A 15,565-nucleotide genomic window follows, 5' to 3' on the forward strand; every position below is an offset into this window, starting at 1 on the left:
GTTACAGGATCAATTAGGACACCACATGCAAACATGAACTACCTGTCGTTTTTAGACTGATCCACAAGGTGGCGTAGTTTGACCATCTTTTGACACCAGTCCAGAAGGCCCACAGTAACATTTATTTAAAAGTAGGCCCATCAAAAAGGCATTACAGTTTTCCTATTTGCAAAATAGTTACTCCACAGGTGTGTCCCAAAAACAGATTACAACCCTACGTTGTGTTCGTGCAGTGATGTTGCTATAAATTGGGTGATGTTGGATTTTTGAAGTTTTTTGAATGATTAGAACATGTTTTGTTTATAATCAAAAACCTCGACTCTACTTTGTCATTTTTAAGGAAACTCTGCTGAGTTTACACTGATGTGTGAATAATTCTTTGGAAAATAAGAAAAACCCTCGCAGGAAATTCCCTTCATTTGATTTCCAGAAACTCAACCTCAAGATTCATCACAAGACATCCTGTTGTATCAGCACTTCATTGTCATCCAAAGCCAGAGAGTCAAGTCAGTGTCACTCTGCTGAATGACACAACAAACCCTTCAATCTCATTCATTGTTGCGCATAAAAACACTCCATGACGGCCAAACAGTTTCACGTGTTTTGTTTATTTCATTACATAAGAACATACATACAAAGCAAAGCTTATAATAACGAGTTTATAAAACCCACAACACGTTGTCTGTAGAAATACACGATCCCTACAAACACTTACAATTAACTCTAGTATAGAGTTCTGATTATACCTAAGAAAACCCAAACGCCCATTCAGAAAAAAACAACAACATCCAAATGTACTCACACCATACATACCCACAGCAGATATGTACACATTCACATGAAGTAACAGTCTCCAGATCATTACAAATCAGATTAAGAGGGAGGGAAGTCATTCAAGTGAGATGTTGGGACACTTGGTGTAGAAAGGGGTCAGGTTGGGCGTGGAGTTTAAGCCCCCGAGAAGTTTGTTTGGAATGCAACAAAGTTATTAAAAAAATTAAAGACGATAGGAGGACAATGTACCAATGGTTCTATGTCTACTAACAGGGGGTCCCAGGCTTTCAGTTTCCAATCCTGGCGTCTGCTTTGGTCTGTTGATTTGTCTGTCCAGGGGCCAAAGAATGAGTCTCTGTTTTCTTGCTCACGCACGGCTGTTGATCCCCACTCATCGTGGAAACAGTCCACTTCTTTCTTGTGTTTTCTTTCTTTCTTTCTTTCTTTCTTCGAAAAACCCCTCCACCGCCTCCCTCCTCTTTTTTTCTTCTTCTTCTTCCTCTCCTCCAAATACCTATCCCACCCTTTCTGCCCCTCTTGTCCTCTTGCCCGGAGTGAAGTGGAGACATGTGTTTCCCTGCACCTGCATGGAAGAGAAAGGAAGAAAAGTGAAGTCAGATCTCTCTCCCCCCTTCTCTCCCTCCCTCCCTGCAGAGGAGAGCAGACAGACTGGCGCCTAGCATGGAACTTTCATTAACCCCAGGCAGATAGCAATGAATCCGCTACACATTCACTGAGCCTGTCTAATTGGCAGCCACGGTGAATGTGGAGGGGCAGGGAGACCTTCACATCAACGCCAACACTTTTCTCCCTGCCACATGAACTTCTTTTTTTTATTTAGAAAGGGAAAAACAAGCCACTGGTGGGATTCTAAACTTGTCGCCTTCAGGCTAGAATCATCTTGTGATGTTACTCATGAACACAGAGAGATAATGACATTAGTGTTTGCTGATTAATACGTACCACAGTCTTGTCATCTTTATCCTTAATGACACACTCGTCCTTCTTCTTTTGAGAAGTTGCGCGAGAGATCGGCAGTCTGAACACAGCAGGAAAAGGAGAGTTGTTGTTAAACACAATCATTCTTGTTGTATGTCGTCAAATAAACACGAGGTGGTAGTGATAGGTTTCCATAAGAGCATGTTCATGAAAAAGGTATCAGTCAAGTATGAAAATGGCCCAACAAACAAGATCAGGGTTCAGCATGCATTAGTCATTACGCAGAACAAGCATGTGTCATAAACTTTACTGTCACTGTTAGAATATCTCCCCTTGTATGTCTACTTTGAAATGAATGCAGAGGTCTGTGGTGCAAAAGAAAACAGTGTTTTCTGAAGGTAGACAATGTCAGCGTGTCCCTGATGTTCAGCTCTCACCTTTATTGACAGAACCATCTCCGGCGCCGCTGCGTCCTCCTGCGTCTCCAGCGCGATCTGCAGGTCGAAGATGTAGTCGATGACGTGCTGCAGGATCTCCACCTGGCTCACCGACTTGTTCTGCGGTATGCTGGGCACCAGCTCCTTCAGCTTGGAGTAACAGTCGTTCATGTCGCACAGGGCGCCCACGGGCTCCTCCAGACACGAGAGTTTATTCCGGTTGATGGCGAGACTCTGCTCCGAGATGCAGCACACGGCCTTGTAGCAGCTCCTCACCGATCGGACGGGACTGATGGCTTTCATGCTGATCTCAACAAATAATATATTTTTTTAAAGCACAATTAGAAATTCACGATTAAAGTTTGTGCTGTGTTCCTTCTCTTGCGGTCTCCTGTCCTGAATATCTTCAGTGATCTGACAGGGACGTACAGTTTGTCTTTATACTCCGGCTGGGAGCCTGCTCACGCCCACTTCCTCGCACAGCGCTCCGATTGGTCAGTGTAAAACGCAAGCCCGTTTTGATTGGTGCGATCACCTTGTGGAAGGTTTTCAAGAATGAGGAAATCAGGATGGGATGCCTCGAGGGGATTGTCAATCAATAAGTTACCTGTTGCAGGTGTTGCTGTTTATTCTGCAGAGGTGGTGAAAGTTGACGTGTATAAGACACATGACACGTTTGAACGAGAGAAAAAACAGTAAAAGTTTGAGTTCTCTTGCAAGGAGGACTGAAATGTGTATCTCTAAGCTTACTATGTCATCATAAAACCCAACATAAAGATATCATGGCTTCATCTTTAACTGGATCATTTGTTACTAGAAATCCTTCCTGAAGTTTGAATGCCTGTCTGACTTCTTAGAATCAAAGAGCTTCTTAAAAGTGGGTTTCTACATGTTGTAATAGACCTTAATATGAAGACACACACAGCGTTTGTTTGGCCCCCTTTAAAGAGATACAGTCCTCAAATATAAAAGCTTAACAAAAGAACATGTACATAATATAGGTAAAAGGTCAGGTTCGGTTTTTTTTTTGTACATTAGTTTCCAAGCACTTCATAATGTGATGATAGATTCTTGGATATAGATCTACTGTCTCTGTTTTTATGATAGCCTACTTTAAAATACACTTGTATTAAACTTCTTATTAAGTTCTAGACTTTTCTCTGAAATCATTCAAACCAGGAGAAGAAAGTTAATGTTTCACCTCAACTGTCAAATCACTGCTAAAACCAAACTCCTACATGTTGGAAGGGTTTTTTTTAAATGTTTTATTATATTTTAACTATTCCAAATGTTGCTCCCTCTTAGTTTACATCAAAGCACGTCCCGTCCTGCTCCTATTTGGGTCTTATTTTCCTCTTTTCTCACAATCCTGTTTTGTGGAGGAATGCAGGCCTGAGCCAGCTGTGTGTCCTATCCCGGCCCAGCTGTGTTGATCTAACGCGCCAGTCCCAGACATGCTGGCGCCAGCCTCCCGACGTCATCCATTCACCCCGACGCGCACTCCCCTCTTTGGCAGGCGGCCCTCCCTCCCCCGTCCAGCAGCAGGAGGGGGGAGAGAGGCAGAGGCGCTCAGAGATCCGGTTGGCTGAACAGGTCTGTCACTCAAGGAGTTAGCTCCCAAGGTTGCCTCCTCCTGCAGTACTCCCTCACATTTAGAGGAAAGTCTTTCTGGACTTTCTAAAACTTTTCTAAGGAATAACAAATGTACGCAAACTGGATTAAAAGTTTGGTACTTCTTGAAAAGTGGCAAAACCATGTGCTCAGGCACGATCCACGGTCAACATGAGATCTAATATCAAAGCTTAGATTAAATAAAATAGACGCAACACTTTCAGACGTGATCGTTTGTGTACAGTAATGACAACAAGTGTTTGCTCAGCAATTTGGGAGCGCAGACGTGCTCACGTGTTATGAGGCACTTTGCGTACACCTCAGCGACCCACACGTGGATGCTTACCAGCAAAGTTGTATCATTTAATTTAAGTTATACTAGGTCACATAAACAAATTAGAGCTCAAACATACCAACTCATTTCAAGATAATTATTATTTACAAGCACCAATCATTCTGATCTCCATTCTGGCCACGTCCGTGCGTAAATGCACGACTCGAACCATCCTCCTCACATTACGCAGAGGTTTAACAGATGTTCAACTCCCTGCCTTCCTTCAGTCCTGGCAATCATGCCACCCCCCCCCCCCCCCCCCCCCCCCCCCTCATCCTCCCCACAGCCATCGACCCTTCATGACAAGTCACTAAGCAGCCTCACTTTTTGAGCAAAGCACAATATTGAACCGTGAGACAGGACTTCAGTCCGCTGCTATTTCAGAGATATATTGTGTGAGCGGTGCAGAGTATCCAAACAAGACTTTGACCTTAAATATCTTTCTTAAATATGTCACAGGGAAGACAAATATTGCTCTGGTTTTCCCAGGTCTGGTGGGAAAATTATTATTTTATATTTGCTAACTGAAAAAAGTGCCAGAAACAGATTCCAATGTGAAAGTTAAACTTTAATATATATATATATATATATATATATATATATATATATATATATATATATATAATTAAATACTGCCCGTCAGTTTGTGTTTGTTTTAATACTCTACAGTCTATTTCTAGAACATCGTCGAAGAAGTTGTTTTTCCTTTCATGACAATAATGCTTGTCTGCAGATTCCAGAGTTCACGGTGCGTAAATGTGTGCAAAACACACGCACGCACACAAACTCACTAGTATGTCTGGGTAGGGATCAGGTGCTTGTCGGAAAGGCCCCGGACACAATCGGGTCTCTCTTTCAATGGATGGGAGAATTCCGAGCCTGGCGTCAGTGAGTCTGCCTCTCTCCCCGCCCTCCCTCTCCCTCTCCCTCTCTCCCCGCTCCTCCTCCGTGCAGCTGGACGCAGACAATCAAGGCATCAACAATCGCCATGCATAATTAGAAGCCCCCCCCCCCCCTCCTCTACTCCTCTACTCCTCTTTTCCCCTCTCTACTTCTCTCAATTAAATCTCAATCCACCATATTTTACACAGGAAGACAAAAAAAAATACTATCATTTATAAATAAGTCAAAACATCTGTTCCAGGTCTGTAACTGAATGCGTGTTTCCGTACCTGCAGGCTCCAAATCTCAGCCCTCCACTCTCAAAGCACCTCCACTGAACATAATCTAAGAGTGTCTTTCACTTGTGGAAACAACAGCAGCTGAGTGATGAGGGTCAACTTGTGAGAAGAGATGTATAAAGGGGGGCTGAAGCAGCACACTGGTAAGTGGAGAGGCAGTGTCTTATACAGAGGGGGAATCCTTTTCATCCACAAGTGCAGGCCCATCTTAGGGGAGATAATTAAGTGGCAAAACCACTCTGCAACTTAATTCTTTGCATCCCTGTTATTTGTCTTGCAGGATTCCTCTGCTCCTCCTCTGTTCTGTTTTCACTAAGCCCTTCATCAAAGACGCTACAGTGCTCTCCGTCAGCTTTGAACAGCCTACAGATCCTGAGCTTTTTGTCCAAAGTGACCCAGGCAGTGACATGACATTTCATGCATATTGTGGATTTGTACTGATCGCTTGTTTTTTGTTTTTTTCTGTCTTTGGGACTCTTGTTCAAGCGTGTGCATAATAATCCAGCTTGATATTTACATGAGGGGGAACGGAGTGTGTTAACAAAGAAAGTCACCCACAAACGTCATCCACTGATTCGTCCAGACACTTTAAATGTGCCTATTGTGACTGGTACAGTAGGAGGCTTTGGAAACTCGACCACGCCTGCTGCAGACTAAAATATAAATTATGTTGAACAAGTAGCCTGTTCTCAAAACAACTGAGATCCCATTTAAGCGAACATGTTTTAAGCTGCCTTGTTGTGACACAAATCACATGGAGTAGCTTGTATAAAGGGCGATAATGGACGGTCCAATCCGGGCCGACACAATACACAGGTTTATATTCTCACTGTATGACTGCTGTCAAACCACATCATCTAAAGTGCCTGTCCTCCTGGTGTGACGTCAAGCAAGAATGTGAGACAAGCATGGAGCCGGAGGTTTGACCCTGCAGGGCACGAGGTGAGGAAAATGACATAAGCTGAAGTGAATTTTAACTTTGAGGCCATGAAATAGAAACTCATATACATATGTGGCATGAAGATTTCATTTCAATCCTTTAGAATAAAATAGAACATTTTAACTACATTAGTCACACTCAGCTTTTTACTCCTAAAAAAGATATTTAACAAATCCAGCCTTCCACATCTGTCGGGTGAGGCCCTGTTTATACGTCACATGAACATCCATCCTGGGTGATCTGATGAAGACCCTGAGTCATCCTGAGATCCAACAGCTCAGACCCCATACGTAGGTAATCTGGCACATTTCTCCAGAATGGTCTGGTAATGGGGACACTTCTGAATCCTGGGCAGCGACTCGCTGGGTGTAAACGATGACTCCTTCACTCCTTTTCAAACAGACAGGCACATTTACATGAGATCTGAACGGAAGTGCTCAAAGCAGACGCATCGTTTATGCAAAGTGTAAACGTCTGTACTTTAGTGGGATGTACTTGTTGTTCGATAACCCGGTATGGATGTAAATGCAAGGTATAGGCAGGGCCTATGTTTTTAAGTCAGGGCGGTTACACTTTACAAGCCAAAGATTAAAAAACACCTCTTTACCCAGTTCACTCCCAAAGTCAGCACAAACAGTTACCCACGCTGAAGCCTTGAAGAGGACGCATTGGTGATGTCATGGTGATGTCACCAGTGTTGTGTTTGTTTTCGTTTGGCCTCTTTTAAAGTTTGTGCTGGTAGGCTAATGTGTGTCACAGGTTGGGACATCTTGTGTCACAACTATGTGAATTAACCAGATAAATATATCACACAGGAGCATTATGGGAACTGTAGGAAATAGAGGTGTTGGAGGTTGACCAACGCTTTATGGAGTAAAAATAAATAAATCAGGATCCGTCTTTGTTGCATACGTTAGGAATGGGATGTTTCCTTTAAAAAAAATGTATCTCTCAGATGCTAAATGCTTTTTGTCCTCAGGTGTGAAACACTGATCTTCTGCTGTCATCTGACGACAGGTCGCCTTTAGTAGCGATAGCAAAAAGCTGGAGACTTCTATTATAGCCAACATTTAGCAATAAAAGCCTTCCAGCTAAGACTTTCTGTCCTGTGTGTTGCCTTTGTTTGAGTCGACGTCTAAGAGCTGATTACCATCTGCACTTGCAGGCAGATCTGTCTAAAGACAACTACAGCTAAATCGCTAATAATTTGCTGCTAATTAGTTCCCAGGTTTGCATATTGGTGTATTGGATTCCACCTCTTTTGCCCCAGATACTCGTTTCCTCCATACAACAAACGTCCACGGTAATGCTTGTGGGGGATAATTTCATACAAGAACATTTCCGGTCTGGTTCAGACATTTAATTTGTGTGCATATGCAGAATCTGTAAACTGACATAAGTCACTTCTGTATGTTAAATATATTCAGATAAGAACATAGCTGATAATAAGAGCTCCTGTATCTGCGTTCAGCTGCTAAATACAAACACTTTGTGACTTTTCTCAATGACTCAAAATCATTTGGGTTCTTAAAAAATGTTCCATTTAACCTTGACAGATTTTCTGGTGCTAGTCAAAACTCGGTGATGTGAATCTCTGAGGGAGTGTACCTGAATACCTGGCATTACTGAGTAACAAGAGGCCTCCGTCCATTGTGGGAACTGTTTAATCACGTTGTCGGGTGACCCTGTCTCTGTCCTTGGGTTGTGAATATTTCACCGATCAGTGAAGGAAGAAATGGAGGCCTAACAACAATGCTGCAGGTGGGAATGAAGCCTTGGAAGGTCATAAAGTCATCACACAAGGCAAAACAAGCTCGACTGTAATGTTTGGTGCGACTGTGCAGGTGGAGAAGCTGCCAGCTGCCAGTCCAACTGTTGCTTTGTCGTTTTTATCGTCCCTGAGTGGAACTGGTGATTTACTCTGCTGCCATCAAGTTTAGAGACGTCTCTGTATTCCTCAGTCTGTAGATCATTTACAGTCGAGCTGAATGCTGACAGTTAAAATTCCTGGTAGTTTCCAGCAGATGACCATTAATGGAAGAACCACAGACCTCCTCTTATCTCTCCTCCGAAGCCAGTATTTTTGTTTTAAAAACTGCAAATAAACGCCAGAATGAGTGTCTGCAGACGGCACCGAGACAAACTGTCTGCATCTCCACCGTGCCAAGGAAAGAAAGAATCTGATCCTCGTCCAGCTCAGAGCCACATTCGAATCCTTAAACCGAAATCCTGAGCTATGCGACAATTAGCAGACGACTACCAGATGATGACCATGATAATTAAACAACTGCTGTTGTTTTGCAAGCGGGGCATTTATGGAAAGGACACTTTAAACTCAGCTGAACACGAATCTTGACCTTGTAATTACATGCTGTCTGGGTGCATAGTTTGCGACAGCCCACACAGAGTAAGGCTCGTGCATAAAGACGTACATAGAAAAGGGAACATTTTAAATCCATTCCTGCACTGAGGCGGCTCCAGTGTTCTCCTGCTGGAGTATATTTGGATGGTCATGAAAGTAACGTTGGAAGAAAAATCAGAAGCTGTTTTGTGAAAAGAAAGAGAGAAATGGGATTGTGTTGGAAGGAGACAAACACATTCCTTTCTTTATGACCACTAACAGTCGCACTGAATAAGGAAGAATTCACTTTCTGTTTTTTGCAGGTTCAGCAGTTACCCACTCCTCTTCATTATCTCCCCCAGACCCCACACACAACTCGAGTTCATTCACAGGATTTTTGCGAGGAGGGCGAAATGAAGCTAAGGGGGAGCAAGATGGAGAGATACAAACAGGAAATTTGTACACGGCCGATCAGGAAGCGCAGAGTCCAGAGAACAGAACGAACCGAGAGAGTCTGCGAACAAGTGACAGAAAAGGAGAAAGAGCCAGTCAGACAGAGAGCGACGCTGGAGCTGCTGCTGCTGCTGCTGCTGCTGCTGCAGGGGTTCAGCTGGTCAGGCTCCACAAAGACTCACAGACGGAGGCCATCAGGTCCCTGGTGGGTATCTCTGCACCTGTGTGTGTGTGTGTGTGTGTGTGTGTGTGTGTGTGTGTGTGTGTGTGTGTGCGTGTCATGTGTTTCTAGGTCAAGTGTGTCCCTGAAATCTAAGATGAGCAGCAGCAGTGACTTTCTCCTTCTGTCACTGGCTTTGTGCTCCTTTAACACTTCTTCCCCCTCTCTCTATTCTTTTCCCTACACACTGCACAACACACACACATACACTGCACAACACACACACACACACACACACACACACACACACACACACACACACACACACACACACACACACACACACACACACACACACACACACACACACACACACACACACACACACACACACACACACACACACACACACACACACACACACACACACACCTATCTTAGTGTTTCTTGTCATTTACAAAATAAAATACGTCCTCGAGGGTCTCACACCATGATTTAAATTGAAATGAAGTTTTTTGAACTTATTGTGAAGAAAATGACGGAGGAGAGACGTATGAAGGTGTGTTTACTTTCAGTTTATCTAATAAGAGATCTTTACTTTATCTGGACATGCTTTGTCTTATTGCATAACACACGCATGAGCACACAAACACACACTTGACACCCTTCGCCTCCTTTCTTGTCTCCTTCTTGTGCCACTAATGAATTGAAACAGTAGGGATTGAGACACAGCTGATTCCCACTGCCCCCCTCCCTCCCTCCCTCCCTCCCTTCCCCCCCTCGACCCTCACACACACACACACACACACACACACACTCTTACCCTTCCCTAATCTGGGTCAGTGGTGCCCCTCTTGGTCACCCTGGCGGAGCCCTCCAGACGGAGGGGGCAGAGTGGGAGCAAAGAGGTCTGGACTCTCAGTGACCTGATTAAAAGCTCCTTCACAGACTAGTGAGCTCCATAACCAATCACACACACACACACACACACACACACACACCACACTACTCTGGCTTCTCTACTGGACCGTATCTCACTCCATCTGGTTGTCATACACTCGTCTGCTTATATGATATCTCCATTTAGAGTGAAATCTACTCTGATAAGCAATTCTCCCCCCTCGCCCCCCCTTTCACGTTAATCTTGGTGATGCGATGTGCAAAGCATCATGGGATGGATGTTTAGGGACTCAGGGAAAATGGACATTGTGCCAGCTGCTCAGCACAGCACTGCGGTGTTTTACAGGTTCTTCATGTTGTGTTTGAATCCGTTAGAAAGCCGGCATGTGACTCTTATTGTGAGAGTTTGAAATGGATTGCTTTTTTTTTTTGTTCCATCTGTGAACCAAAACAGGTCATCAGCTGGAGGTCAAGTTCTGTTGACACTATATATACACACATTTCAACGTTTGTGTTAAGGATTATTTGTGAGAATTAAAGATGAAGTAACACAACCATGAGTCAGAGCAGCACCACCAGGAACTGCTCTTATCATCGTGTGTATTGTTTTATGGACATTTCCTGCTCACATTCTTGGGCTTCTCTGTAATTATGCTGGAAATATCCTTGCACCACTAAGTAAAGAAGCCGGCCAAAGTGAAGGGTCAGAGGCACTCAAGGTTTCTAAAAATGCTACTTCCTCCAATTCCACAGGATGACCAAAAGAAGGAATACAATCTGTGCGAGACAGTTCTCACAGACGGGAGGCACCGAGGCTTCAATCAAGGAATATTTATGTTTACAGGGTAATTCAGGAAAAAAAAGCTTATTTAAGACAGAACTTTTAAGAAATGATCCTGAATAAAAAGAAGAGTTAAACAATTCTGCAGAATGTTGGCTTGAGTTTGGATATATAAAAGCACCTTTCCACCACAGGTCACAGCTACACATACACGCAGAGGCGGCTGTGTAAAGTGACCGTCAGGGCGCACTCACACGAGGCAATCTGTACCGGGTCCAAGCACCCTTCACCCCTTTATCATTTCTCATCACCGTTCCTCTTTCACTGAACTCTCTGTCATTGTCTGGCTGCGGCGCATGTGTGAATGCAAATGGCTGAATTGGTTCACGCCGACATTGTGAGGACTATTTCCTGTCCACATACAACCCCGATGATGTCCGAAGCAGAATAACAATCTGCTTTTATTGCCAAGTGCATTTACATGCACGAGGAACTTGTCTTGGTTTATTGGTGTGAAAGAAAAAACAAGGCTAAAAAAAATGAAGTACTTCAAGAAAATATGAGAAGCAATTACCGATATATTAAATAGAATTAAAAAAAATCAAATATAAAAAATAATAAAAAAACTAAGTGTGCAATGGGTGCATGAAGGAAAATAAATGTAAAGTCCAGTGAGTGTCCTGGCTCTTGCAGCATACAAGTTTTGTGGGAGCTAGAAGGGGTCACATGGTATTTGTATTGTCATGACTTGAAGGTTGCATCAACACAGCCTGGATCTGTTGATGGTTGCGGTGACGAGCGAGGGCCATAAGGTGGGTTATATAACATGTGAATACGGTCTGAGGTGTCTTCATTCAGGATCTGTATTTTAAAATGCTTGTCTCTGTTGACAGTATTTACTCGACTATTGCTTCTGCCTTTATCTCGTAGTAATTTAACCCCACAATGACAGTCGACTCTGCAGCATTTTGTCGTCCTTATGTATAACTCCAGCTTGCTATTTTCAGCACTAACTGCCTCAACACCTACAACATTCAAAGTTCAGTTTTGTCAAATGTCATCATCGTCTCTGTTTACCGTCTCGCACAGTACAGGTGGCCAAACACAATAAAATTATCTGCATCGAAGTACATCTCTGGCGATAAAAAGGAGGACACGTGTCAAATAAGTTTAATCAACTTTCCGAAAGCAGGAGGCGAAGAGAAGGGAAGGCCGAGATAGAGACTGCCGTGGGTCAGTCTGATGACCTCCGCACTTCAAACACCGCTGATAAGCTTCAGAGTAAAGGACGCAAAGCAGCTCCACCAGCCAAAACAGGAGATAGGGCTCACAAAAGCCAACGCAAGAGGTGAGAACTCGCCTCACACTGATGGAAATCCCTGTCATTGTATGCAGAACGGCCACAAGTGAGAAGTCGTTTTTCTTTTTTTTTAGTTGTGGAGGATTCTCTCAGATGGCACATCAACTTTATCTAATCAGTGCTACAACAGTCAACAGTGGCGTTGTGTAACAGAACAGGCCTCAGCCCCATGTGACAGACAAGCTTTGACAATGTTAGTGGTCAATCAAATGTTGCAGTGTGTGTGCGTGTGTGTGTGTGTGTGTGTGTTCATTCACACCACAGCAGCCCTGTAATGACTGTTTAACAACCTGGGTAGTGCTCACCTGTGTCAACGCGTTGTGTGACTGAGTTAATTATTGTCCTCCAGACGTCTGCAAGGCCTCAGAGACACAGAGAGATTACCGAGGACAAAACGGGAGATTAGATTAGGCGAGGAGAAGCTAGCTTTCTTTTCAGCGATGTCAAGATTTAAGCTCCGCTCTGACGTTTAAACGCCACAGATAAGCAAAATCATGGGTGCTGTTATTCACGCTCCTTTAAGATAATGCTCATAAATGGCTTTTCTGTTCACGCCAGATGTGCACCCCCCCCCCCCCCCCCCCCCCCCCCCCCCCATTTTCAGGGAGGCAGATGATTCCACCCTCCTGACCAACAACAACACTCCAATGTTAAGCTAACCTCCTGGTGACTTTATCGCAGCATCTGGCAAACGTTAGGCTTCACCTGAACCCACCGTTTATGCTGTAATCCGAGCTTCGTTCTTACAGATGTGGCTTCAGCAGGATAAGCTGTGTGTGTACGTGTGTGTGTGTGTGTGTGTGTGTGCGATCATGGATGTACTCTTGCATCTGTGTGCTCAGCAACTCCGTTCGCGTTGGTTTTTGAAAAAAAGACAATCGCTCGGTTCAGGATGGGAACCAAAGGAGCCGGTGCAGACACAGCAGGGGAGCCCCTTTTCACAGAGTGCACAATAACCACGCAGCCCCAGAGAGCACTGTGCCTGGTTTGCCTTGTGAACGCACAGCAGTGACAGTGTGCCGCGCACGTGGTCGAGACGGGTCTGTGTGTCCTTTTGTTAGCAGCCAATGATAAAAAACAGACAAGACCTATGAGACAATAATACCACGCTCCCTGCACAGCTGGCATATTTTCTGAGGAGCTATTTCCTGAAAAAATTCTGACACGGGAATAATGACGGCTTTGATTGGGCCCCCAGTTAACGGGAGGCACTTCCTGTTCCTTTGTATTGGTTTCATTGTGAGGCGATGGGGTGGGAGGGGGTTTTGAGGGAAACAGCTGCTGGAGATGACACAGTCAAGAACATCCCTGTGACCCCCCCCCCCCCAACCCAACACCGCCCCACCCATGCACACACAGACACACAAAAAACACGCACACTATCATCTCTTTTGGTTAACCTGTATGTTGGTAACGACCTGACTCTGCAACTGTTGACCTGGTTAAATCTCGGGTTAACCACCAGTGTCAGTCAAAGCAATAAATACATCATTGTTTCCGAATTAGCTCTTTCACACATGCCCTTCACAGAGGTACATTTTCCATGTCAGCTTTTTTTGGTGGGGGGCAGGTGTTCAGGATGCAAGAAATAAGGTCAAAGGATGCTGCAGATGTCTGTTACATTTACAACAAACACAAGATGGCGGACGAAGCAGCCCAGTCCAGCACTACAATAACCGAGTTAGCTAGTAGGCTACATGTAACGGGACGTATTTACAGTTTTAAACAACGAGTGGAGACGAGCAGACTGGCAGCAGAAAAGCCGATCATGCAGCGGTGAATTGTCCTGAATATAGATGGGTGTCCTTTTAAGTGCATTTGTAAATGCAGCTGCTGATTTACACATTGTCAAGGGAAATGAGACTCAGCAATCTCAACTTACTGATGCTTGTCTTATCGACCCTGTGGGGTCCAGGCCTATGAGAAGACCTGGATTAGTTTGGCTCAGTTCAAACAACAAAGGGATCTGAAGCATTGCACCAAATTACAAGAACCTGCAGGGTCAGACCTGATTTTCAAGAAATACTCAGACGCTTTGTATAACTGCTAGACAAAAAAAAAAGAAGATGCCGTAGCAGTAGAGAATGTCTAACTTGAATTTACCACGAGAATAAACAAAACACAAAAATGTCAGAGAGAATATTATGAAGGTCTGAGTCACTTCTTGCCATGAAAAAACTCACATTGAATGAAAACGTTCTGCAGAAGAGAAGATTTTTATTTTGTAAAACACTTGCAGTTGAAGCAAACCGAGCTCACAGAGTGTTTAAAAAAAGCTGTTTGAAACTGGTGCGTCTTGACTGTTTGGTTTGCACATCTCTAAGGGAAGTCTCACTTGTTGTTATCTACAGAGGAAAGGTTGTGGTTCACAAGCTAATAGCTGCAACAGCAGCTGTTGGCTGTATTTAGTCCTTTTTAAGAAAACGTCACACATAAGCTTGGCTCGTTAAGGGAATAATTAGATTTCTGACAACTTGCACGGCAAACCGCAACTAGCACACATTCGTGCACACACACACACCCAGTGTCTTCTGAGTTTTCCATTAGTGTTTTTGCAGAGATCACAGGTTGTTCTGTTTCCTGCCACACAGCAATTCACCGCAGAAGCTAACCAGTGTTCATGCTCACTCTGCTCTGCTTAGAAGCTGATCAGTGGAAAATCATCAGCAACACACACACACAACACACACACAGATGCACTAAGACAAAACACAGTTGGTCTTCTTGAAATCAAAATGGGAGAGTCCCTTCAGCCAAAATTCTTTTGATCATGAGTTGTTTAGTTTCCTTGCCTAATATTTTCCCTGTTTTGTCGCAATTTTCTTATTAACCTCGTCCCATCTTCTTAACTCTTATTCTCTCTTCCTCCTCTCATCTCTCTCTCTAGAAGTGCCAGTCTCAGAGGCAGGCTGATGTGAGCTCCAGATGTTGCAGTAGACCGACTGGAGACGGAGAGGGCAGAGGGTCTTCTCCATGTATTGCCTTCTAACTGATTTTTACCTGAGTGTTTTCACATGTTGGCTCCCCCTGACTTCTGCAAATTAACACTTGGCTTACTTTGCTCTGGTTTAAGACAAACATACATTGTGTGTAACCAATCATTTTTCACTGGAGTGAATGTTTACTGATGAGGAATTTAAACCAGCAGCTCATTGATGACATTTGAGGAATCATAATTATCATAAATTCACACTTCACTTTTTAACCTTTTACCGTATTTTGTACACTGAATGTCACTTGTCCTTAATCATTTTTTGACCTTTTTGGTCATTGTTTGTGTATTCTGTCTCTTCTAAGAAACCAAAAGGTTAGTGGGTCCACATTTGCAAACACATCGCTGCCTCATTTTTTCCT

At 43.9% G+C, this 15,565-nt stretch overlaps 1 protein-coding gene across 1 annotated transcript; it reads right to left on the reverse strand.

Annotated features, from left to right (window-relative positions):
* Positions 1-589: 589 nt before the first annotated feature.
* On the reverse strand, positions 590-2,576 carry id3 (inhibitor of DNA binding 3). Its single transcript, XM_079369393.1, has 3 exons — positions 2,151-2,576; positions 1,738-1,813; positions 590-1,357 (listed from the first exon to the last, which is right to left on the reverse strand). The coding sequence occupies exons 1-2, from the start codon at positions 2,451-2,453 to the stop codon at positions 1,760-1,762; spliced, it is 357 nt and encodes a 118-aa protein (XP_079225519.1). The 5' UTR covers positions 2,454-2,576; the 3' UTR covers positions 590-1,357; positions 1,738-1,759.
* Between the last annotated feature and the right edge of the window lie 12,989 nt (positions 2,577-15,565).

Source organism: Symphodus melops, assembly GCF_947650265.1.
Source record: "Symphodus melops genome assembly, chromosome: 19".
NCBI lineage: Eukaryota > Metazoa > Chordata > Actinopteri > Labriformes > Labridae > Symphodus > Symphodus melops.